The sequence below is a fragment of the Pongo pygmaeus genome, chromosome 15 (assembly GCF_028885625.2).
Source record: "Pongo pygmaeus isolate AG05252 chromosome 15, NHGRI_mPonPyg2-v2.0_pri, whole genome shotgun sequence".
Lineage (NCBI taxonomy): Eukaryota > Metazoa > Chordata > Mammalia > Primates > Hominidae > Pongo > Pongo pygmaeus.
The window spans coordinates 30,905,218-30,932,496 of NC_072388.2; the positions used below are offsets into that span (position 1 = coordinate 30,905,218).

Genomic DNA, 27,279 nt, shown 5'->3' on the forward strand with positions numbered 1-27,279 from the left:
AGAAATAATGAGTGTTCTTAACTTGTTGGGAGAGTGTAGCACTTTGCAAGATTTGACTGTAAGTGTTCACTGTGAAAATAATCTTCAAGTGTATTTTAGCCAGCCAAAGCCTCTAACAAATTATTTTTCACAAACCAGTAAGTATACATTTGCATGTACTTTCACTGTGCTTCTTAGTCTTTAAAGAAATTGATGTTTTAGAAAGTTTAAAAGTAAGTTTTTACCCTCACGAAGGAACTTTCAAAATGCAAATGATTTGAAAGTAGGAGGTATGCTGACAACCAGTGGTACGAGGGCCAACCACGGTTCCATTTTCTTCCAAGTTTGATGACCAGGATTTCTTCTGGGGGTTGAATCCTGGCTTGCTGCCAAACAAGGGTCTACAGACTCTCAAAGCCTGTATAAAATAGGAATATGACAAAGATTCACTCAGACGGAAACAATTAATCCATGAGAGTGGGTAGGAGGACAGGATCTTGTGGACTAGGTCACCCTCCATGTGCTCCTGGACAACTTGTCAGGGAGGCAAAGAAAAGTAATGGAAGAAGAAGCAGAAAGGGACAATAAGGACACTGGTAGAAAATAACAGGAAAGACACTGAACAGATACAGCAGCAGGAGTTTGAGCAATGAAGGCTAAAATGTAGCCTTTCAAAGGTTTGTAATTCAGCCTGTGGCAGAGAGTAGAATATGCATAAAATGTACTTTTCCTGCAGTGCAGTGGTGGCATTGGGTTATGTCATGAAGAAAATCTGATTTTTATAGTCTTCTGACTTTCCAGAGAAGTAAATTTGAATTCAGAATATTAGAAACACACACAGGTAGGCCAGTACTAAGAATGAGAACAAACTTGGATACAGACAGAATTCCGATACAGATATAATAATTTCACAACATCCAGGAAAGTGTCCCAACTCTTTATTTATTGTAAAATTCTTTTTTGACTATTAAAATTACTTGAATTTAGGGCTTAGACACGCTATATGTTCTGCTGAAATTTTTGCCACAATGATATTTATCTTTGTATTCTCAGCAATGTCTAGTAGTGTGCTTTTTCACACATAGAAGGCACTTAATAAATATTTGTTAAATGAATAAATAAATGATCAATATTTGTTGCATTAGGATTTGATCTGTGTTTCAAAAAAATTTTTAAAAATTTTTTTCCATTTTCCTATGTCATCCTTATTTTCTTTCATTCACACCACAAAGATGCCAGCAGAACTTCTGAAAATGGGCATCAAATATTTGTTGTGTGTGTCCAAATGTGAATACACCTGCACATCCACGTGGTCTGTGTATGGAGGGGCACTTTCTTGGTCTTTCTAAGCACATCTCATGATAGGGGGAGAGTACCTAGTACACTGTCCACTATACACAGAAACCTGGTGATAGTACACAGATAGAGGGGGCTGAGTGAAGTGGAAAAATAGCATGTGATAAAGGTATCAAGAATTGAATGGACCCCAATTTTGCTTTCTTTCATGATTTCTGTTTATATTCTTGAGGCTACACATAGAAGCAGGAAGGGAGATGGAAAGCTAGATCTCCCTAAAGGGAAGGGGTGCTTAGCTTTTATTGTAAGTTAGGAACACTGGGATATCTCAGGTTTCTATTGTGAGTGATGAAACTTTTTAGTATTGGCAAGAAAAGAGGTAGGAAATGTACAACAAATAAAAAGTTGTGAGGGTGGGATATAATTCAGAAGAAACCCAGAGAGAATCCTTGAGAGGACTCCTGTTTCTCCTATATCAGACAGCCTTGTTTTGCTGGGATACACAGGTGTATCTGAGATACACCTAATTCCACACATAATTAGGAATGGGTCGAGATGCCATTTCCCTATTAAACTTAACCCATTCTTCACATTTGCCTTTCAAATAATCTTGATTAATATTTTTAATGCTTAACTGAGGATGTCCTGAAACTGAAGTGGAAAGAGGTAAAAGTAAATATTTTTTATAATGCTTCTCACAAGCTAGGTTTTGCCATTAGGGTTTTTCCTAGATAATATTTTAAGATTCATAAACCTTTAATTCAAGCAATTAGATTACCTCAAAAAAAATCATGAGAAAAAGAGAAAATGGAATTGTGGAGAGTGGTAAGTAAAAAGACAAATAACACTCAGGAACACAAATTGTTTATTAGAGGGGGACAAAGCAGAGATGTGGGCACAAAGTCCCATAGAGTCAGATCATACCATACTACCATGCTCTGGTGTGTTGCCAATCTGTTTAGATAGAGCTCAGTCTATCATCCCACACAGTGGTATATCATATGGTTTCCCATATTCATACATACAGAGATATCTGGCTGGGATACACAGAGATGCCATCCAGAAATGTTCACCCAGGACCAATGGGTTTTGTCTAATCTGCATCTCAGAGATTTCAGCTAACTATGTAACCATGGTTCTGTTAGGAAACCTGACACATTGTTTAGTGCTCTTTGGCTAAGACTAACCTTTTATGATGAAGAAACCATGCACTGACATACACACACAGGTTATTTTTGTTTGTTTTTGAAGGGGAGAGGATAATGAATGGTTTTTAACTAGTTACATTTCAAATAATGTCTTTCACTATTTATCTTCTTGGATTTAACCACTTGTTCCCTAAATAATATACTTTCTGACTTAATTTTCTCCCCAAACCAATTTATATGTACAGATATAACAACACAATTCTAAATACAATAGTAAAAACTGTTTAATGCTATAGGAAGTATAAAGTGCTATTTTCATCTCCCATTTATAAACCATCTAAATTCTACTTTTCTGACTAGCATCCACAGATGACAGACAATACTTCTGTAAGTCCATCTGGTCAGCAAAGGGTCTCTTAAGTTTTCACCAAAATTTTAATTATGAGAGTATTGAGAATTAGGACTGGAGTTCTAACAGACTCTGCCCTTATTTCTGCTCACAGATTTACTGTACACATCTGAAGGGATCTATGGTAAACACCAAGTCAGATATGAACCTGTGAAATATTCTGAGCCCTAGGTAGTCTACCAGATAAAGGAGTTTAGGGAATAACATTTTGAACAGATGGGACACTCTACGGAGAAGATTGAGCTTGAATAAGTGTAACTTCTATATTAAAAGAGTCAAGTATTTGGGAGGAAATGAAAAGCAAAGCAACTCTCAAATTTATGCAAATGCAGGAAAGGTGAAAGAACAGACAAACTGATACCCTAAAGATAGGAGAAGGGGCAAAATGAATGATCTTGCGTGGATTGGAATTTGGAAAGAGTTGCAATATGAGAAAATTAGAAAAAAAGGCTGAGTTTGGTAGATCACCAGAAAATTCACTTAGTAAGGGAATACATTATATGAAATTTATGAAACCTTCTCTGTTGGACATATTTTCACCTCACCTGGAAGAAAATCTTCTGAGCGATGACCAACAGAAACCTCAATGATATTATCAATCAGTTTAGGGTTGGAGTCTAGGACTGGAGGAATGTTAAACTACCATATAGTTCCCAGCTCAGCCAATTGCAATTGTATAGGTCTCAGTTTGTGATTATGATGTCTCTAAGATGATATTTCTCATTAGTTTTATCAAATCTAACCAATTGGGATAGATTTTTGAAAGAATATAAATGAGAAATCTTGCATTTGTAAAATCTGGTTGTGATATGTATCCCTGGGTGTGACTGTCCTTGGAGACTTGGTACAATAGAGAGATTTTCAATAGGAAAAGCTTTTGGAAGCATGTATGAATATGGGAAACCATATGATATACCACTATGTGGGATGATAGACTGAGCTCTATCTAAACAGATTGGCAACACACCAGAGCATGGTAGTATGGTATGATCTGACTCTATGGGACTTTGTGCCCACATCTCTGCTTTGTCCCCCTCTAATAAACAATTTGTGTTCCTGAGTGTTATTTGTCTTTTACTTACCACTCTCCACAATTCCATTTTCTCTTTTTCTCATGATTTTTTTTGAGGTAATCTAATTGCTTGAATTAAAGGTTTATGAATCTTAAAATATTATCTGGGAAAAACCCTAATGGCAAAACCTAGCTTGTGAGAAGCATTATAAAAAATATTTACTTTTACCTCTTTCCACTTCAGTTTCAGGACATGCTCAGTTAAGCATTAAAAATATTAATCAAGATTATTTGAAAGACAAATCTGAAGAATGGGTTAAGTTTAATAGGGAAATGGCATCTCAACCCATTCCTAATTATGTGTGGAAGCCTGCCCTTGCTCCTTATGACCTCCAGGTGGTGCTATTTACCCAGACATGGAAAGCAGGAGCCCAGCCCCATTTCTTTCACTTAGGTTTGCAGTTGGGCTTTCATATTTTCAAAATATTTTCTGTTTCTACAGATGTATTCTTATAAATGGCCAATAAAATTTTATAACCACTATTTGAAAAATTGCAAGATTATTGTGATTTGTGCTTCCTAGCCAAGAATATATCTTTATGTCTGTACATACCCGAAGTCAAGTATTTATGTTTGTTCATTGGTCCCACTTTCTACGCTTCCTTCCTTTGTAGCACACAGGCTCAGACACAGACATCTGGGCTGTGGACAGAACTCGTCCAAGGACCTGTAAATACTTATGTAATTTTGAAATATATTTCTAGTTCAGCTATGGAAACTAAACTCCACAGGCTTCTGGGTGAAGAACACCATCTTTACAGGAATGCCAATCCCTGCAAAGGATTTGGCAATCCCCCAAAGCCAATGAGTGTTCCTAGCAGACCTGACCTGATTTTTTGGCAGGGGGATGCTTGTCAGACACCAGAAATGTTTTGATGTCTTGAGGTCACCCATACAGTGACACCCCACAATCCAATCCAAATTCCTCAGAAAAGTGATGCTAGAGAAAAACTGAGAGGGAAGCATTGACAATTTCTTTCCCATTTTGATAAGACTTCAGGTCTGGGAATAGTGGAAATTCCATTACAGCAAAGATGAAACTAGGATGGGAGTGCGGTGGGATCGATTTGATCATGGATAAAATTTGGAACTTTTAATATTGGCTTTTTACAGAACAACCAACTAACATGCCTTTCTTGCCCCTTTTTTCCCCCTTTTCTTTCCTCTCACAAGGGGTTTGTAAACAAACTGGATGAATTCATTCAATGGTTAAATGAAGCCATGGAAACTACGGAGAATTGGACTCCCCCTAAAGCAGAGATGGATGGCCTTAAACTGTATCTGGAGACACACTTGGTAGGCAAGATTGTGTTGTTCTTGCTGTCAATAATCAAAGGATTTTAATGTACTGCTTGTTTGTTTATGAGAAATATCAATTTTATTTATCAAAGGTTACTATATGTCAATGAAACCAAGTTTTAATGGGTCACAGAAGATGAAAATTTACAGGCATTTCAGGTAATACTATGAAACCTAAATCATCTCTGTTTCAAGCTACCTTTTCAAAGCTTTTCCTGGAAGGATAAGTAATTATTTTAAAAATACCTTAGAAAATTTTGTTAGACCCTTGTTCTCTAAAGCAACAACTGAAGGTTTTCCCTTTCTTAAAAACAAATAAATGAAAGAGATGATTTTGATGATCATTCTAAGCTTTCTAGAATTCTTGTAAAATTAATGAACCTCTCATTATCAAGAGGGTCTACATTATCTGTTCTACACTGGGTTATTTTAATAAAATATTTAAAATGATGATCTCCATCATTTTTGCTGCTATGTGGGTTTTTCAGCATATAATTAATACAACTGTCATTACACTCATCCCTGTGCATAGAGAAAACCATGGAGGGGAAGTGGAAAACACTCAGATGAATTTGCTTCTGAATATGTTAAAAGCAAGAATTATAGACTGGGGGACATTCGATGAACCTCGTGAGGTTTTTACTGAATGCTTCAAATGGCCGATATCAATTATGAAGGGGTGGAAACTAAGTAGTGGAGTGTGATAAAGCATGAAGAAAAAGCACGTGTCATAGGAAATGAAAATTCAAGCTGTAAGGATCTCATCTTTATTCCTTTCACTGATAGCATAAAATTGACAAAGGCAATGAACATGAATCCTTGGGTACCCAACTGTGGGGTTGATTTTCTGCCCCTCTTACACACTCAGAATTTGGATTGAATAAACATTATGTGGGAGTCCTACCTGTATGCGAGTTCACAGGGTTCCAGAACTGTTGTTCTCTATGATGTTAAGTGAGAGAGAGAAGGGAGAGATGGAGAGGGAGAAAAGAGGGGAAAGAGATAATGTTCAGGTTTTGGTGTTTGTTTTTTGCAGCATGTTTATATAACAGAAAAACAGCTTTAAAATCCTATTGCTGCATGCAAATAGCCTTGCAGATGATAAAAAATGACAAAACTGTGTGGTAGAGGATGAGTGTATTGCTTCCCTTTTTAGAGACCTGAGTTGATGGTGTGAAAAACACCAGTGACCCTAACCACCTCTCTTGTACATGGGTTTTTATATACTGTCCTTAGTACTCATTCCCCTGTTGAGTAGAGTTTCAATTTTTTTTAAAGAGGGCGTTTCATAACAGCAAGATAAAGATATTCAGTGCTTTATAATGTAAATTGTATTAATTAGAATGTCAACTTTTCACTGGCATTGTTCTGACAGAAATTCTAATCTGTGTTTAAACAGGAGTATATGAACTCTATTTCACATTAAGTGTGCTGTCTTACTTTCTCTTGACTTAATATTTTATGGAAAACACACATTTAGTTTTTGAGGTCCCAGAGGGCACAAGGGCATTAAGAGCGCTTTAACTCTAGACTATTTATTGAAAGCCAGGCTAGTAGAGTATGGACCCAAGGTCCCTTTTTCCCCTTTGGAGGTTGAATGATATGGCCCCTTTGTAACCAATGAACACTCTCTTTCTCAAATACAGTATTACAGGGTTTCTTACTTGGCATCCTTATGTTAGCCTCTACTTCCTTCTAGCCCAATGCAGTTCACTAGAGCTTTTGGTGATGATGGAATATTCTATATTGCCCTCTCTTATATGGGGGCCACTAACTGCATGTGTCTATTGTGCATTTGAAATGTGGCTAATGCAACTGAAGAAATGAATTTTTAATTTTACTTGACTTATATTTAAATTTAAATTGCCACATGTGGCTAGTGACTTCTGTATTCTGTCTAGCCTTACAAATTGCAGAGCTTTTTATAGGTGACCATAACTAACTGCAATATCTGTACCTGCCTCGTAATGACATTTTCATCCCAAAATGTGGAAGTTATTCTCCAGTTTGCTATGGGTCACCAGTATGAAGATCCACAGCAAAGAGTCCTTCTTAAGATATTTATTTCTTAAAGAGTAGTTTTGTTTCTGCCTGATGATCAACATTTTCTTAGATGAGTTTTCTCTAGTATCCCATGTCTGATTATATTGATTGGAATAGAGATATCATAGAACATCTTCTTTATTTCTACTTTGCAAATAGTGAGGGACTTTGATCTCCAGACCTGTCGACTGGATGTTAAATTACAGTCTCAAATTTCACTTCCAAAATCATGAGTAATAATGTCTAACAGTTACTGAAGACCTAGTGTGTGTGTATTGCCACTGAATGATATTCTTAAAGCGCAATCAAGAGTCACTGTTACACTGAATGCTGTGTCTGTTACTTTACATACAGCCTGTGGCTCAAACATCTTTCAATCAAATTCTTAGTTTTTCTGTTTCCATATGAGACTATATTGTCCTCCTGATCAATATTGTCATTTTTTATTGTATTTCTTTACTGTCACGCTGAGTTAATGTTAAGTTATTCTTCTCAACCTTCCCATAAAAGAAAATATATGAGTAAGCCTAGAGATTTGTATTCTTTAGTTAACCCTCCATAAATCATTATTGTTCTTTAATGAGGAGGCAAGTGGTATTTGCAAGATTATCTGGTAGTAGAGGGAGCTACACAAGTTTCTTTAAACATCTCTCTAGATACTATATTTGACATTAAATCAACAGATATGCAAGCCTCTAGGCTCTGAGTCTTCCCTGGTTTATTAATGTGTTAGACTAGCTGGCACCCTCCAATATTTATTATAAAGAAAAATATAAAAATCATACTCAAAGTTGTATGTTCATACTTTGATACTTAATTCAATTATTTTACATGATAGTACCAAGGGTTTTCACCAACACAAATCAATTAAAGCTTTATAATACCTTTATAAGAGATATGGAGGAGCTTTATTTTAACTGTAAGAAACACTGTGAAATTGCAATGATACATCAATGATTTTCCATGATAATTAATCATCTCCTTGCAACCTGGCTGCTCCTTTCAAAAATGCAATTCCTACCTTCCTAGAAAATGACATTTTCAGGAAAATGTCATTCTGGAAAGGTATTTTGCAAGTGTTGAACATTCCCTCTTCTCTGAAATCCACTTTCAGATAGAATTGTATAGGTATGTTCTTGGACAGACTTCTTTCTCTCTCTCCCTTCTCTCACCTCTGTCTTCTTCCTACACTTAAGAAAAAAACAGCTTTATTGAGGTATATTTGACACATAATAAATTGCACATTTTAAAGTATAGTGGTCCCTCTTATTCGAGGTGGATATATTCCAAGCCCCACAGTGGGTGCCTAAAACCTCAGATAGCACCACACCTCATGTATCCCATGTCTTTGATCTGATAACCTGGATGATTACTAAGTGACTAATGAGCAGGTAGCATATACAGCATAGAGATGCTGGACAGAGGGATGATTCACGCCCCAGGTGGGACACAGCAGGATGGTGCAAGACTTCACCACACAACTCAGAATGGCGTGCAATTTAAAACTTATGAATAGTTTATGTCTGGAGCTTTGCATTTATGTTTTCAGACTGTGGTTAACCACAGGTAACTGAAACTGAAGAAAGCAAAACCATGCATAAAGGGGACTACTGTATACAATTTTCTGAGTTTTGACAATCTGACAAATATATACACCCATGAAACAATGACTGCAATTAAGATAGTGAACATACTTATCACCTAAAAGGTTCTTCATGACACTTTGTAATTCTTCCCTCCTACCCCTCCCTAGCCTCTACTCCATCCCTGAGCAGTCGTTGATCTGCTTTATGACACTATTAGATCAGTTTGCATTTCCTAGGATTTTATAGAAATTGAATAAAACAATATGTATTTTTTCGGTCTGTCTTCTTTCATTCAGCGTACTTATTTTGGGGTATGTTGTGTTGTCTCATGTATCAATTATTAATTCCCTTGTATTGCTGAGAAGTAGTCTATTGTATGGATATACCACAATTTGTTCTATCCATTCACCTGTTGATGGACATTTAAGCCATTTTCCCCACCACCTTTTTTTATTGCCTCAAGAAACAGAGTTACTAAAAGCTGTATTTGAGTAGAAGCATAATAAATAGAAGCATAGTGAATAACTGTCATAAATAGTTCTTGGGTAACTAGTTTTTTTTTTCCCCTTTAAGAGATTTTCTAATATCTTTAGAATTAAGAGTAAAGCAGCAGAGCAGGTCAGCACTTTCCCCCTCTAGAGATTTTATTTCATATCCATTTGCACCTGAAATGGTAACTCTGATTTCCCAAGTTGTTATGCATACCTAATTCATCAGATGTAATCATTCACAAGGAGACAGACCAGCGCTTCTTTTATCTACAGCCAATCAGTATATTCAGTAAGAATAAGTGAAGTCAAACCAATACCAGACAGCTGTGCAAGATGTAGGAAAAACAATCAAACACAAGAGCCTGGCTTAAACTTAGGAGGTATAGTTGCATAGATAGCACCATGTTATTTTGGACACACATTAACCAACCACATAGAAATAGCCTTGGAGAAACAAGGTTCTTAATTCAATTTGATAAATGAGGAATGTGGGAGAAAATGGTGACTATGAACTATATGTGTGTGTGTGTGTGTGTATAACACAACTGTAAGTGTGAGTGCCAGGCAGTTATTTAGGTGCTAGGAATACATGATGAATGAGCTTGGTTTCTTTCTTTAAGGGATTTTCAGTCTAAGAGAGGTAACGATAGATTATATGTAGTCATCTGTAGACCCATAAATGACTAACAATTTTAATCAGTAAACTTCTTGTAGGATAAGCAAAGTATTCTGAGGAGTACAGAGAAAAATTTTATTGGTTCTTTCTGGAGGTAGGGAACCTTCCAAGAGGTAATTTGACATAGACCTCAAAGGCCATATGTAATTTTGTTAGGGAAGAGAGGATGGGAGATGGGAGGAAACTTTATAAGCATGATAAGAGAGGTGTGGTGAGCCATGTGGTGTAGCTGAGACTAGGTTAGAGTCTCACAGGTTGGGGCTGGGTGGTAAAGGAGTTTGAATGTCTTTTTAACGGATTAAACTTTTCTCTGGGGGCAATGGGGACTTACTGAAGGTCCAGGTTTGTTTTAAAACAGGAGAACGACATGAAATCAACCATAAATTTGATGGGGTAGGGTCAGCCTGCATAGATTAACTGGATGAGGTTTGTGGCTTAGGTGAAAGAATAACTCTGTGCATGAAAGAAAATGGATCTGGGTATAGTATTTGAAGGATATGCTGGTACAGGCAAGCTTTTATCAGTTTTATGAATTGTGTTTAAATTAAAAAATTAAAGAAAGGGAGTAAAAGGTTAAAGTCAACAGTAAGTCCCCTTTTTTTTTTTTTTTTTTTTTATTTTAATGTTTTTTTTTTTTTCTTGTTTGTTTTTTTCTTTTATTATTATTATTATTATTATCATTATTATACTTTAGGTTTTATGGTACATGTGCGCAATGTGCAGGTAAGTTACATATGTATACATGTGCCATGCTGGTGCGCTGCACCCCCCAACTCGTCATCTAGCATTAGGTATATCTCCCAATGCTATCCCTCCCCCCTCCCCCCACCCCACAACAGTAAGTCCCCTTTTTACTCATGTTCCCATTGATTCTCCTCCCTCGAGGCAACTAATGTTCCTTGTTTCGTTATATCATTTCCGATTTATTTCAGGTATTTAGAAACAGGCCAGCTGCGGTGGCTAATGCCTGTAATCCTAGGAATTTGGGAGGCCGAGGCGGGGAGATCACTTGAGGCCAGGAGTTTGAGACCAACCTGGCCAATATGGTGAAACCTCATCTCTACAAAAACACAAAAATTAGCTGGGTGTGGTGGCGCATGTCTGTAGTCCCTGCTACTCAGGAGGCTGAGGCATGAGAATTTCTTGAAGCTGGAAGGCAGAGAGGTTGCAGAGGTTGAGCTGAGATTGCGTCACTGCACTCCAGCCTGGGCAACTGAGGGAGACTGTCTCAAAAAACACAAACAAATATATCTATGTACTTAACTTTGTTCCTGTAGTTTCTATTAGTAATAATTCAAAGTCAATAAATACAGAATGACTTCATCCTTTTGGATGGCTGCATAGTATTCTACTTACAAATATGCCATAATTTACATAACCAGTTCTTTGTGATGGAAATTTAGGTTGTTTACAGTCTTTTTCTATTACAAATGATGCTTTAGTGAATATCCTTGGAAATTCATCATGTTGGATACTATAAGTATATCCTTAGAATAAATACCTTTCATATGAAATTTCTAGGTCAAAGTTAAGCATATTTAAATTTTTAATGTATTACCAAACTGTCCTTGATAGAGATTTTACCAATTTATACTCAACAATGCATGAGAGTGCCTATTTCTGCATATTCTTGCTATCAGAGTATGTTATTACATTTGTTGAACTTTGTCCCTCTGATAGTTACAGATGGCATCTTACTGTAGTTTAGTTTGTATTTCTTGTCTTTTAAGTGGCATTGAATATCTCTCCATGTTTTTAGGAGTCATCTGTATTTCCTTTTTGAGAACTATTTTTAAAATTCTTAGCCTGTTTTTCTGTTGGTCATTGTTTTTTTGCTTCAGGATTTATAGGGGCTTTCTATAGATTAAGGAAATTAGTCTCTTCTCTGTGAACAGGAAATTTTTAAAAAGTATTCTGGGGTTCTGTTCTAAAAGCATATGGATATCTCAACAGTTTGAGGAATCAAAGGTTAGGCAGACATGGAGGGCCAGGCTAATAAGCATGTAACAGGTTTCTACTGGGGGGCAAAAGCACGTTTGGATTCCAATTCTGGAAAGACCAGTGTGTTCTAGGGAGTTTGCTTACTTAGACTAGGAAGGAACAAGCTTAAGATCAGGGTAGTTATAATCGAATGAGTGGGTTAAAGAATGTTGGAGTAATGAGAGAAATGGTGGATAAGGGCTAGGTGGGGGTAGTTAAGAATAGAGAAGAGGGAATAGATTCAAGAAAGAGGAACAGATTAGAGAGACATTTCAGCAGTTCTCTTTTTGAGGCTCACTCTTTTCTAGTCAGAAATCTCATGACCAACATGTTTTGTCTGTCCTAGTTTCCCCTAAGGCTATAGCACAGGACGGCCCACTGCTCTACAGCTGGGCAAGACTTGAGTGTAGTGAAAGATGCAGGAATTGTTGAGAGCTTCTCTATCTGTATATGGAGCAGGACCAAGACCCTAGGACCATTCCAGGGGTGTGTGAAACCAGGTAACGTGACATTATAAGTAGTATTTACATGGAAAAGAGAGGGCAAATGTCGTACAAGTACAATGAGTATCAGGGGTACATGCTAAAGGTGGAGCAAGCTGTCTTTTATACAACTTCTATAATTATGGAACTTTGCTTAAAGAAGAACATTAAATTATACTTACTGGGAAAAAATCAAATTGTGTTAAACAGCATAAAATTAAAAGTAAAATGTCTTACCCTCCCTTGGGTAACCAATGTAAATAGTTCTATACATTTTTGAACCTTTTTATGGAAAAATGCATACACTTTAAGGATTATTTAGTTCATATTATACATGCTGTTCAACAACTTGCTTTTTGTGTCTAAATATGTCACAGATATACTTCTATCAGTATATGAAGATCTATTGCACATTTTAGCAGCTCCTTAATATTTTATTGTGTGGATATGCCACAGTTTATTTAATCATTTCCATGATGATGGGCATTCAAACTGCCTTCTTATTTATGCTTTTGCAAATAATACTCAACGAACTTTATTTTAACACCAATTGAGAGTTTCCTCCTTGTCCCATTAGTGTCTGCCTACAGCAACAATTCAGAGACTCTGTGTAATAAATCTGTCACACTTCAGGGACAGCTTTTTCTCTAAGTCCTGAAAAATGAGGGGGGTTTGTGTGTATGAGTTTTGAGGCCATGTTTATAGTAGTGGACTTTTAAAACACACCTTCCTGAACTTTGTTGTTCCTTTTAAGATTGATGCCTGCAATTTTAGGTGACTGCCACATGGTGGCACAGAAGCGCCAGATTCCTACAGACAGTGCTTAACAGTCTCGGTATCCATGAAGGGTTTGAAAATGTTTCCTTATTGTGTCATTATACTAAATACTTATAAAAACAGATTCAATTTAACTATGAAGTGTCTAACAAAATTCTCAAAGATATATGCATGCATTTATCATCTGTATTTCTTTAGATCTTCATGTTATATCATATTTCTGATTAAACAGCTTTCATTTGTGTCATAAGAAAAACCAGTATACTTCCTACAGAGTTTTTAGCCATACAAGAAAATTTCCCCAAATACTTTCAGCTGTTTTTCTCTTGCTTGCCTTCCTGTCTCTACCTCTGCTCCATTTTTCATTGCTTGAAGTTAAGAGATGACAGGGTTTTCTTTTTCCCACTTCCTGGTGCCCATCTCTCCCAGCATCTCCATAGGCAGCCAAGGCCCCAGCAAGTTAAGCTTCACAAGACCAGCAGCTGTCATTTGGCTGTGCTGCTCAGCTAACGGGAGCACTGGATCAAACTTCCAAAGCATGAGCTATGAGAGTTTCGCTGGACTGCCCCCACCTCCCTCAGCCTTGATGAGCAGGCTGGTGGCCTTACGGGGGTTTGAAGTCCCATTTGCTTGTCCTCCTGGATTCCCACCAGTTTAAGGGTAGTCGCAGAGAGTTTAGTGGAAAGTGGCAACATTACTTCTCTTTGGGGGACTTGGAATACCACTCAACTCCTGACCTTGAGTTTCTTCCTTTGGTGGCACAGGGATGGAAGGGTCTTTCAGAAATTTATAGCATGTAGGCATTTTGAGGTTGGTATGTGGGAATGGTAGTGTAGGAGGCTCATTTTGGACATATGAAAGTCTTGGACTACATTCCTTTACTCATGTAACTCTAATTTTGTGCATCTAGGAGACAAATAGTATTACCTTCCCTTTTCAGTTAAATAGGATTCCTGCACGGTTTAAAGCACCTGGGAATGTACTTTTGCCTGTCTCCATTTAAGGACTCTTGGGCCATAATACCCAGTAGTTATTGTTTTGAAAATTGTTAGTGCCCAGATATTTTACTAATTTATTACTTTATTTTTCTCTTTAGGAAATAATGATTGTTTTTTAATTAGAATGCCAGGGAAACACTGCATTTATTAAGCACTTCCTATTTAGGGCGGTATTATACAAAGCATTGAAGAAGAAGTTTACAGACAAGCCTCACACTGTGAGGGTCCACAGGCTGAAGGACACTGTGCATGGATGAGAGACTCACATGAGCCAGGGTGTGGTCACCTACAATCTCTCTCCATGTGTAGATTCATGAGCTTATCCTACTTCTCTATTGCATTACGTGGAATTTTGGAATCTTGAAATAATTCACCTGATATAAATAATATTAAGTTAAAATTCCAGATCTTTACATTAGCCAGAAAAATGCCTGTTCTATATCTATAGGGTTGTTGTGAAGGCGAAATAAACATGTTTTATGTGAGGATGAGGATGCTTTTATCATTTGGGGGAATCTTCCTGGGAGACCCAAGAACATTTGGTGTGAGAAGCTTGGGTGTTCTTAGACAAGTTGAGATTCTCCCTCCCCACCCTCCCCTCAGCTGTTCACTTGATGCTGTCACCTACTTGAGGGATGGCTTTTGTCTCTTTGGTGTCTCCCCCAACTCCTAGCCTTGCACATGCATGATAGATATTAAAAATATCTGCTAAGGCCGGGCACAGTGGCTCACAGTGGTTGCAGTGAGCCAAGATTGCACCACTGCACTCCAGCCTGAGCGGCTGAGCAAGACTCCGTCTCAGAAACAAAACAAACAAACAAAAAAACAAAACAAACAAACAAAATCTGCTAAATGAATGGATGAACATTTATAAAAGCAGTGTTAGAATCACTGTGGGCAACAGATTCTAACGAATGTTATAAATCATCAAACGATAACTGAGCTTGTCTACAAGTTATTTCCTCTACCATTTACAAATCAAAATGGACTTGTCACAGGGCTTTCTAGGTATTGTTTGGTATATTTGTGACAAGAAAAACATCTCTAGAGGGAAAAATAGGAATGTTTTCTTCTGTTTTCAGGATGCAATTTATCGCCTTTGACAAAAAACACCAGGAATGTCTTCTCAGATAAAATGTTAACTCAGATATTTGAATGTTTTTTAATTTCAGAGGTAAATGTAACTGTTTCAAAATATGAAGACGGTATGACTAGGCAGGATGTTAATGACTTGACATTACAAAATTTATTAAATTTATTTTTAAAGTGGTTTGGTTCCCCCTCTCAAATGCATGAAACATGTGGGAGTTGGAATAGATCTGCCCCAGGCTGCCAAACAAATTTTTAATGGAACTGGAGTCCTTCAGGGATTGTCCTAAATCCACATAATATTCTTAAGTCCTGGTGTTTGCACTGGGACCTGTATATTAGCAGCTATATGTGTGAATAATATACTTATATCAATCCATCACTCTTGTGAATCCACATCTGTAGGGGCTGCTGCACATCAATTATTCCACCTCAGGGGGTAGAAAAATATTTGGGCCAGCATTGACCTCCTTTTCAATCAGGGCCTCCAAGCAGTGTGTTCTGGAAGTCAAATGGTCCCTTTAGACAGAACCTCTGTTTGGGAATCCATTTGGCCTAATGTGGCCATGCTGCAAAGTGAATGTGATTACCTGTGTCAGGTGTGGAGATGGCATCCAGAGAAGCAAATGAAAATTCTGTCATTAGGAGCCACCGTCAACATTCAGGATCTCTCCCTTCTATCTAATTCTTGCATAACATATTAGTCAGTCTATCAGAAAAGAATGTCAGCTTCAGTAAGATGCATCTACTTTGCACCAAAAAAAGCAACTGTTTGTTTGAAATAAATTGTAACTTGTTTGAAGAGCTAAATTCACTTTCAAATTCTTGGAAATGTTTTTATTGTCTGAGGTTTCAGGAAGAAAGTCTCCTCAGGAAGAAGGAGGATTTTTTTGTCTTCATATCTCTGTCTTCTCTTTTTTTTTTTTTTCAAAAGGAAAACAAAGATTTTATAATGATTATCTTTTTGATCAAAAACTTGGAACATCTTTCTCAAGAGCACAGAGTCCTTTTTTTTTTTTAAAGCTTCTGCTTTTATACCTAGAGGTGTGTTACAGATTGTCATAACTGATAAATCAATGACAAATGTAGCCACTTCATTTTGTTGGGGAAATAGACAATTGTGGTAGCGGCTGACCATTTATTTAATTATGTGGTAAGTACCACATGATGAGAGGGCAAAGTTAATTGATGATTTGGGCTATCTCAGCCAGGGTACAGTTTACATGGCAATTACGCTGGGATCATCTAACTGTAATTGGCAAGTAATTTTGTAAGTGAAGGAACATGACAGCTCATTTACATGGTGTTCACTGAGTAAAATTTGGGGACATTTATCAACTACTTCCAAGTGAAGAGTGATTCTACCAGTGTCTCCCAAAATGCCACAAGCTGTTTAAAAGCTACATGGGAGATTTTTAGTACAAAGCTCCATGCATTCATTTCCCTGAACATTTGTTAGTTATGTGCTGTGTGCCAGGCACTGTCCTAGACACTGAGGATACAAAAATGAGTAAGATAAAGAGTTCTACTCTCAAGGAACTCATGTATGCGAAGCAGACACATCAATAATTTTAACACAATGTAGTAAGTGAAGGTTTGAGCTCTGTACAAGTACTATGGGTGCCAAGGGCGGGGAAACCAGTTGGGTGGAAGATGGTCAGGGAGAGCTTGCTAGAAAAGGTCACACCTGAGATTAATCTTAAAGGATGCACAGGGCTTTTCAAGGGGAAGAGCTTGCCAGGCAGAAGTGCCAGCCAGAGTAGAATCAGAGGAGCAAGACAGCTGGTGTGAGCTGGAAACTTTAAGCAATCCAGGTACATTCGAAGGCAGGTATGTGGCCTGTGAAGTTGAGTTGGCTGGGATCTCAGAGGGCCCTGTAGGTCATGTTCAGGGCCTGGATCTTATTCTCCACCCTGGCAAGCCATTGGAGAGTCTTAATGTCAGAGTTGTTTTGTAGGAAGGTCATTTTGTATAATAAAACCACTTGCATTATTGCAATACGCCAGGCTCCATTCTGCATGTATCAAGGCATTTCATCCTCACAACAAACCCCATGAAGTAGGCATTAACATTTCCCATCATCTATAGATGAAGAAACTGAGTACACAGAGGTTGGCCAAAGCTACACAGTGAGTGATGGAGGAGCCAGGGTTTGAACACAGGCTGTCCTGCTCCAGAGCCCTTGCTTGTCAACAGCCCCATTCTACACCATGTCATAACTCCCTTGACACAGCTGACTGCAATTCCTTGTTTACACAGTGTCCCCCACCCCCACCCCAACACACACACACACACACACACACACAGCTGTGAGCTCTGTGAGGGCAGGGACCATGTCTATCTTGTTTATAGCCATATCCTTCAAGCTTAAGACACTACCTGCACCTTCATAGGCATGCAACAAATAAGAAATAAGTCTAGTTTTGAGGAGGGCTGTGATTCGAGTTAACCTGGCAAGGGATGATGATGAAAGCCTGAATCTAAGGCAGTGTCAGTCAATAAGGAGAGATGAAGAAGGGGAAATAAATGGTCAGGGCTTGTTGATTGATTGGATGTGTGGATTTTGTTGGAATATTCTCACAGTGCTTCTGATTTCCAACCCATGCACTGGAGGGATGACTTGGCAAAAGAATGTGAAGCAGTGGGAAGCTTACACTGCTCTTCACAGAGCTCTTAAATTCCTTAGAAGAAATGTTGCGGACTCAGGAGACATTAGAAGAGACTTCCCTTGAGGTGGTTAAAAATAGAAGGGACACATCTGCCTGGGATGGTTGAGAGACAGAGCTGCCCCTGGGTAGATGAGTGGTTAGATAGCCTTTGGGATTCTTCCCCTTTGGAAAATGCTCTGATTTAAAATAAATCAAAATTCTCCCAAGCTGCCTATGCTTAACTGCCTGACTTAGAGAAGATAAAACCAAAGTGTTCAAGGGCTGGAAAATATTGAGTCCAAATGCCTGGATGATAAATAAGGAAACAGAAGTCCTGATGGGTTAAATGACTCATCCAAGGGCACACACTTGAGGCAACAGGAATACCCAATCATTGGATTATCAGTCTGGGCTTGCTCTTCCCCATGTCTCATACAGCAGCATTTATGTTTTGGGGGGTCCTCTGTGGGCAGGCCTGTGCTGGGTAGAAGCACACAGCAAAGGAAACCTGGTATCTGCCCTTGAGGAATTCAGAGAACCTCAACAATAAAGAACCCTTATCACCTGAAAATGTCACAAAGTACCATCTATTATGTAGACTACTTGGAAAATGGAGAAAATGAATTTTAAAATTCACAATGTTTTTTTAGCCTCACTCATTGCCTGGCACTGCTTTAATGCTTTATATTTATTATCTCCAATTCTCAGTGTTTCAATGCTTTACATTCATTATCTCTAATTCTTACAGCCACCTACAAGTTAGATAGTATTATTTCCATTTTATATTTCAGAAAACTAAAGCACCCAGAACTTGTTCCATAAGATCAGACCATGGTAACTCCAAGTTCAACCCTGCACAAATTATGTTAACATTTTGTCGTATTTTTTGCAGTCTTTTTCTAAGTACTAAGACTATTTACTTACATATATGTAATTTTATCATAGATGTAATTTGGAATCTTCATTTTTTGTGGCATGTTCTGTGTATTTTCCACATGATTGTTTAGTCTTCATTTTGATGGCTATCTAATGTCTTATCAAGTTTTCAGGAGGTTCTTAAATGTTTACTCATAGAAATCTTCCAGTTCTTGGTATATGTGGCATTTTAAAAATATATTTTGAGGACTGGTACCTCTGCCCATCCTCTTTGGATGGCATTGTGGAGAGGAGAAGAGAAACTACACAGAGGATCATGGCTTTCTTCTCCCCCAGGAGCCCCTCTGAGAATGGAGAGTGGTTCTGGGCACAGCTCAGAGTGGAGCCTGGGCAGAGATGGCCTGAGGCAGATAGCAGGTGACTTTTCAAGCCTTGGCTTTTCTGACTGAACACACATTCTTCCTCCTGCCCTTGTAAAAAGGCAAGTTTTCATTTTCTTAGGGTAGTAAAAATCTTTTGTGTGAAGAATAAGTGTCGTCAAGTGTCTTATTCATCAGCATATATACCATCTCTTTAAAATGACAGTGGGAGTAAAAGTTCATCAGTTCAATATGTCTTTCACATTTGGAGACTCCTGACTAATAACCTCTGGTATTTATCATCAGAACAGCCAAAGAACTAAATTCTGGCACATGCTTCTCTCACGCACTGAGAAAAACTTAAAAAGACAGAAGATTTTCCCCATTTTTTCTTCTATTCACTTAGAAGGAAAAGCATACCTTTTTTAATTAAAAAAAATATGAGCACGCAGAAACATCTGGCCTGTATTACCACAGCAGCTTCCTAAATGGCTTCCTTGTCTCCAGTCTGCCCTTTAAAAATCAACACTATATGCAACAGCTAGAAAGATTTCTAGATCACAGATTTGCACCAGGCACTCTCCCATGTCACTGGCATATTCTTCCATGACTCTTTCATGGTTCTTGGGGTCAAGTCCTGTGTAGCCATAGCTGCTGTCTCTGCTGCTTGCACCCTGCCCCAGCCACACTGAGCTGCTTGTGGCTCCCTGCTTCATGCTATAATGTAGGAGTATCTTCAGGCCCATGTACAAATCAGTTCTTTCTCCACAAGCTCCCTGCTAGGCTCTGCTGAACCTGGATCCCAGCATGGGCTCCCACAAACCCTATCCAGCTATTACACAGAATATAAACTTCCATCTTGTTTGTGTTTTATTTTATTTTAGAGACAGAGTCTTGCTCTATTGCCCAGGCTGGAGTGCAGTGGTATGATCATAGCTCACTGTAACCTTGAACTCCTGGGCTCAAGCAGTCTTCCCACCTCAGCTTCCTGAGCAGCCAGGACTATATGTGCATGCCACCACACCCAGCTAATTTAGCCTTGTTTTTGCTTGGCCAGAATAATTCCTAAATAATTTTTTTTAAAAAAACCTTGAATCCCATTGGGCAAGGCATGTCACTGTTTAGTTTGCTTAAGGCCTGACCACTCTGTGTTATACACTAAACCCTAATCACACATTTATTCTATGCTGGGTCTTATAAAGCTACTTGTTTTCTTATCTCCTTTACACAATAGAATATAAGCTGTTTGAGGATAAGGATTGTGTATTGTTAACTTTCATATCTATAGGCTTGACAAAGACTACTCAATAAATATTATATGAATTTATATCTTATAAAAAAACAAAACTTAGGCCAGAAAAGACTCTCTTTTTGGCTTTTCTGCTTGTTCATGAACATCACAAGACTAATGGAACTCAGTGGACCTGGCAAAAACTAACAGTATTTCCATCAGGTGATCGAAAGTCTGTGTTCATGATTTGATACTGCTAAGATTGAACCACTCTGGACATTTAAGCTTTTGAATGTGCTTATGATCTTTCCCGCTTTTCTTGTACCAGGATATCTGTTTCCATCAAGGCATATATTTCCTTGGTTTTATGTCCACATGACTATCAAACTGGGCTATTCAGAAATATGAGTGGAAAGGATTAGATGTATTATTTTATCTGCTTTGCAAATCTGATCATGACCAAAGTACAATCAGTGGGAATTCTCAAAGTTTGGTCCTGCCAATAAGTAGTACATCCAGATATATGCAAGCTGGTGATGCTAGAGGTTATAGTAATAGAAATGCCCATTGGTGAACGTTTGATAATCCTGTGCTTTTTTCAGTCATTGTGTTTTTCCATTTCCTTAGTTATCCTCTTCTAGTCATTCATCTACGCGCTGCTTTAAAGATGCTAAAAAAGACCTGGTGTCATCCAGGAACCAGATTACTCATATTTATGGAATTTCATATAATCAGTGCCATAGGACCATGGTACCTGCCTATGGCAATATTCTTGCCATAAATTTGTTCTTCAGAGAATGCTCTGCATTTTCAGGGAGTGCTATGGATATTGCAGAGGGACTGTACACCATAGGGCATTGCTGAAGAATGGAAATGTGTTCAAGTATCAAGTTTAAGGAAAGAACAGCGACAAAAAAATAAAACCCTTTCATCCAAGCTTCCTTCCCTTGGGAAAAGTTGGGGACAAAATGGAGAGAGCTTATTATAGAATCCTTTAGCAGCCAGAAATTTCATTGACAATTTTGTTAATGTGCCTGCTCGTCTGCCTTCTCAGAGGCTCATTGTGAATTCCTTAGTTGATATTATTAATGGTAATGGGTGCACCTGAAAATCAAGCAATATTGTACCATTTGGGTAATAGTTATGTTAAATGGTTCTTTTCTACAGCATCGAGTTTATCAGATTATCTTTTTCCTAATAATAAATACCTCATCTTTTCCAATTTCCTAATCAAATGCTTCCATGTCATCTTGAAGCAGAGCCAGTTCCAGCTGCATCTATTCTATACTCTTGGCTTCAATTATATCAAATTATTCAACCTACTTACAGTTCCTTAGATTCCCATTTGCTCTGAGACATAGACCTCATGCACCTCTTTGGAAGCTCATGATTGCCAACTATTCAACACAGGTCTATTGTAAGTAAACAGTGAATCAAAGAGAGCCCTAGGCTAAATTTACAGTTATGAGAAAATTTCTACAATGAGTTTCTTCCTAAATTTTGGTGCTTTTGGGTGATCTTAAGTGTTCTCTTTACCCTGTCCCTGCTCCCTAAAACACACATGTATCTCATTCTGCATAGCATTGCTTTAGAGTTGAGGATGTCTGTGGCAGTGGCAAAAAGTAAGTGCAGCCATGTTTTGACTGTAAAATAACAAACATTTAATTTTTCATAGGTAATATATAGTTTGGATTGATCAGAAGTATGAGGCTTCCCATACATTGCCATATTGTATTTTATTTTATTCAACCAGATACCTGTAACTAAAAGAGGACAGTACAAGAAATGGTGAACAGCCTTGGGGAAACCTGATATTGTCACTTTCTGTTATATTGGCTGCTGAAACTTTATTGTATCTTATGCCTCTAGTCAGATGAAATGATTCATCATTCTGGACTCATCTTTTAATAATGACTTACAATTATAATAACTTATAATTCTTATCTTTATACTTCAAGGCTTGATCTGCATATCTCTATCTCCTTCATTTCTAGGTTCTTTTGATCATTGTTTCAGTATTCTGAACTTTAAAAAGATCCATTTTCTCTGCTAAGAAAAGGAGAGTTCAGACTCACCACTGACCACCCAGGATGACTCAGACTACACTTCATTCTCTAGTAACATGTTCAGTTGCCCTTTGGGGCCAGAGGCCATGCTTTATATTCCCTAAATCTCTATTGCCCAGCACAGTGTATAGAGTGGGCACAGTGAGTGAATGAATGAATACATGATTTCACAATTTATGATTGATTTACTTCTTTAATCCAAAATTATATTCTACCTGGAACTGTATCATTTCAAACTTCTATCAAATATTCTTAATACCAAGTACAGTGCTGTGCAGACCTTCTCAATAAATGTTTAGTGAGAGCAAAACATATATATTTTGGAGACTTATCATGGAGACACCAAAATTTGGTCACACAATATTTCAAAATCCATGCTTGCTCCAATTAGTCAAGAAATGAATTTTTGCCCCCCAAATTAACCATTGATTCAATAGATTGGTTACTGTGATTACTCTCCACTGGACCTCCTATGGTTGGAATGCCTTATGAGATTCCAGAGATGGAAAAATCTTTGGAAAGCCATCTGTGTTTCTTGAAATATTTAAATGGAAACCTTCCCCTTCAGAGTGTTATCATTCAATAGATATCCACAATTCCTGCAAACATCTATTGAACAACTTGTATGTGACATGAATTGGAGATAAATGTAAAACTGGCAATTTTTCAAATTACTTATAATTTGGTAGCCAAGGATAGAAATAAAGCGGCATATAGTAAGATAAATTTTACAATAGAAGCAGATATATGGAGCGGAGAGGGGGGAGTAATTAATTCCACATAAAGCATTAGGGAAGGCACCCTGAAAGAAATGGCTCTGAGTTAGATTTCAACTATGACAGCAGTTTTTGTCTTTTGGATAACTATCATGAGTGAAAAATGCCTGATTGTGCTTGATGTATTTGTTTATAAGCCAGTGTCCTATTATAGGGAATAAACTTTTAAAAAGCAAAGATCTGAAAGACATTTAACTCCTCATTGCAGCACCTGAATCTCCCACTATGTTCTTTGTTGTGCGATATCTGAGAAACAGAGCTGAATCAAACCCTACTATATTAATGGATTTATATATGTGCACATAAGGCTAATATATTTTATGCTGCCAATTTTTTATGGTTTCATAAATAGTGCTATCACTAACATTTCTAAGAAATGAAGTAAAGAGCTTATATGTGCTAGCAGAAATTCAGTATATTTTATAGAACACTGCTACTCTTGCTATAGCCTACAGGATGTGACTTTTCATAAAAACCTAATGAATTTCTAGATTTGTCAGCTGTTTCCAAACAGATGCACTCAGCTAATCTAATGGAAACATTTTGAGCCCAGATCCCAAATATCAATAGCTTTTAGTGTTGCAAATTAGTTTGTCTATTGGGTAAATTGGGCTGTGTGGTTCTTGATAAAAAGTAGCAAGTAATTTTATATGGATGTTTTATGTGTAAGTGCCTTGCCAGGGTTTGATGTTCATATTTTTCCTTGCAGAGTTTTAAGTTGAATGTAGACAGTCATTGTGCTCTCAAGGAAGCTGTGGAGGAGGAAGGACACCAACTTCTTGAGCTTATTGCATCTCACAAAGCAGGTAAATCCTCCTGAAATATTGCAAGTCTTTACGTCTCCAGACTATTAAGAATGAAGAAGCATTGTTGTAAATTACTGCATACATTCACTTCCTTATGTATTATTAATATTTACATTATCAGATTGACCTTCAAGATTTATAAATGTTTCATATACTGCATACAATGCTGTGATACTTATAAGATGAAATGCTGCCTCCAAATGGTCTGTTCATTTTATTTTGGGCTTGCTGTTCGCCTGAGTTTCAATTGAAATTATATTCTTGAAAACTTCACATTGACATGCTTTTTGATGTAGGTGCTCTGGAAATAACATTAAGATAATGAATGAGAACTGTATATATAGTTATAATGCATACACATTAGGGTACTTATAGATATCATTACAGATATAAGGCAAGCAGTCTAAATTATTTCCCTGCCGCTTCACACACATGAACATTTTGCATGTTCTTTGCTGGTCTTTGCATTAGCAGAGTTTTTGGACTTCAACCAATTCTTACCCCAGTATTAATATATTTATAAGGAACAGATTATAAATAAAAAATAGTCTTGTCATTTGGTTATACTTATCCTGATAATAGAAGACTGTAAGACAGGATACTTACAATTTGGCTCTAGGTTTGAGCTTAGCACAGCTAAATAGGAAAAAGATAGTATTAATTGGATTTGCTAATGTTAAAGACTGCCGTCTTAATTCTGGCCTATTTACTGTATTTCTCATTGAATTAACTTTACCTATTTCCATAGATATTTTTTATCATTATAAAGTCTCTACACAGATACACACAGAACCTTTTATTTGGAATGTGAAACTGTAATGTTATTAATTTTTATACATTGTGATTTTTGTTCCTCGTGTATTTTTTTAAGTCAATATACTGAGTCTAAATCAGTTTCCAAGCCAGTCATCTATGTGGTTATCACATTTTTGTGTCCTTATACCTCATGTTAAGAATTGCCTGTCTCTATTCTGAGTGACAAATGCTGATATGGCAGGTGATGGTAATGGTCATTTAAAAATATTTATATTGTTTAAAATAGCCATCTAATTTACTAAATAAAAATAATGAGTAAAGATTCATTCAGGCCCACAACTTCTGCTTTCCCTTCCTTTTGGAGAAGGACTGAAGGACATGCTGCGGATGATTGCAAGTCAATGGAAGGAGCTGCAGAGGCAAATCAAACGGCAGCACAGCTGGATTCTCAGGGCTCTGGATACCATCAAAGCCGAGATACTGGCTACTGATGTGTCTGTGGAGGATGAGGAAGGGACTGGAAGCCCCAAGGTAAGTGGCTTGAAGTTTGCCTTATTTCCTCTTATTTCTGTCTTCTTTTGAACTAGGCACCACTGAAGTTTTCTTTCCAACCCTAAGGCTTTTTGTTTCTACTGGGTAAACTTTATATATCTCTCTCTATATATAAACAAAATGAAATAGCTTAGTTTAAAACAATAAAGCCTTCAACTTCCAAGTTTTCCAGGAAGAGGTCTTTTTTTGAAAAGTGACAGGGTAGGTGGGGGACAGTACTTTAGGGGTGAGAGAAAGGGGGACATAAAACATTTAGTAAACAAAACATAAAGCATCTTTAACATGAATAATCAGAATGGTTTTAAATTGTTTTGTTGCAACTATAAATCACTATAATCAGTGCAATCACTCAGCTCTGACATCCATTAGCCGCTTGGTTACAGCAAATTAACAAAGAAGAGAGAAAGTGATTCATTATCTCATTCCTGTTAATGACTATCAGATGCATTGCCTAATTAGGGGATGGCCATTGTAGTGGGAAGAAGGTCATATGCTTTGCTACAAATCTTTTTGCTCCGAGTGTAAGTTCTCCATAATGGTACATGCACCGAATACAACAAGTACTTTAAAAATGAGTATTGACGTGTTTTGGTTATTCATTTTAGATGTCCAAAACAACCCATAAAACATATGCAATTGAACTTTAAATGAGGCACCTTTTAATACAGACTGGCACTGTTCTAAAGGTATCTTTGGACTCATAATGTGGAAAATAATGTTATTAATTTGATATTTTCATGTAATCACTCCTTTCTTTTGCATCTGCTCCTTTGTGGAAGTAAACACAGAAAACTAGCCTCATAATAAATCCAGAATAAAACTTATTGTAACATGGGGGAAACATATTTAAGAGTTCATGGTTTTTATTCCTGGCTTGGACAAAGTAAGTAAATCATCATCAATTCACATTTATTCAGCATCCATGTAGATTGGCGTTGTGCTAAATGTATACACAGCAAGTTAAACAAACACTTTGCCCTCTTAGACTCACATTTTTAAATGCAGGCAGAGGAGAAACCCATCCAGCTCTGCAATGTTGAGACCCATGCAGCCAGTGAAAAGCTCAGACAATTTACGGCTTTTGAATCTCAAACAACGCCTTTAACTTATTTGTTGGAAACAGGATAGAATGATGAGCTCAGTTTCACTTAAAGAAGGCTCCATGAAGAAGGTCGCATTTCAGGAAATACTTGAAGGAAGGAGGAGAGGTGGCTTGGCACATGAGCACATATTTTAGGAAGTGATGTGATGAAAGGATCAAAGCTGAAACTAATAATATGGAATGGAGAGTGTATTCAGCACATTTCCCAGGGCAGACTTGGAGCTATTTTAAGGAGTAGGCTGTAGGGAGTAGTTCACTGGGCTAATGCTTTGGCTGTGTGTGGAAGTGGGGAGAGGAAAGATGATAAGAAATGACACAGTTAAAAACTTGTTGTAGGAGGCTGAGGCAGGAGGATCACTTGAGGTCAGGAGTTTGAGACCAGCCTGGGCAACATAGCAAGACCTTATCTCTGCAAAAAGTAAAAGATGAGCCAGGCATGGTGGCATGCACCTACAGTCCTAGTTACCCAGGAGGCTGAGGCAGGAGGATTGCTTGAGCCCAGGAGTTTGAGGCTGCAGGGAGCTAGGATCACACCACTGCACTCCAACCTGGGCAACAGAGAGAGATCCTGTCTCTAAAAAACAAGTCAAAAATCTTAATTTTAGCTGGGTATGGTGACAAGTGCCTATAATCTGAGCTACTCAGGAGGCTGAGTTGGGAAAATCACTTTAAAAAAGCTTCATTGTATTTTGTTTATTTAAGAAGAATACACTGAGTGCCTACTTTTTAAAAGCTATCCTGTATTGGCTACATTTTACATGCCAGATGCTATTCTATAGCAC

At 37.6% G+C, this 27,279-nt stretch overlaps 1 protein-coding gene across 9 annotated transcripts in view; it reads left to right on the forward strand.

Annotated features, from left to right (window-relative positions):
- Nucleotides 1-27,279, forward strand: part of AKAP6 (A-kinase anchoring protein 6) — a 626,632-nt gene that overhangs the window by 368,015 nt on the left and 231,338 nt on the right. For 5 of the 9 annotated variants that reach the window (XM_054449565.2, XM_063651522.1, XM_054449566.2 and 2 more), the window contains 3 exons: nucleotides 5,078-5,200; nucleotides 23,991-24,087; nucleotides 25,208-25,374. In XM_054449565.2, the coding sequence (XP_054305540.2) occupies nucleotides 5,078-5,200; nucleotides 23,991-24,087; nucleotides 25,208-25,374 (387 nt within the window). The remainder of the gene's footprint in view (nucleotides 1-5,077; nucleotides 5,201-23,990; nucleotides 24,088-25,207; nucleotides 25,375-27,279) is intronic. The other 4 variants (XM_054449571.2, XM_054449569.2, XM_054449570.2 and 1 more) reach the window with 1 other exon arrangement.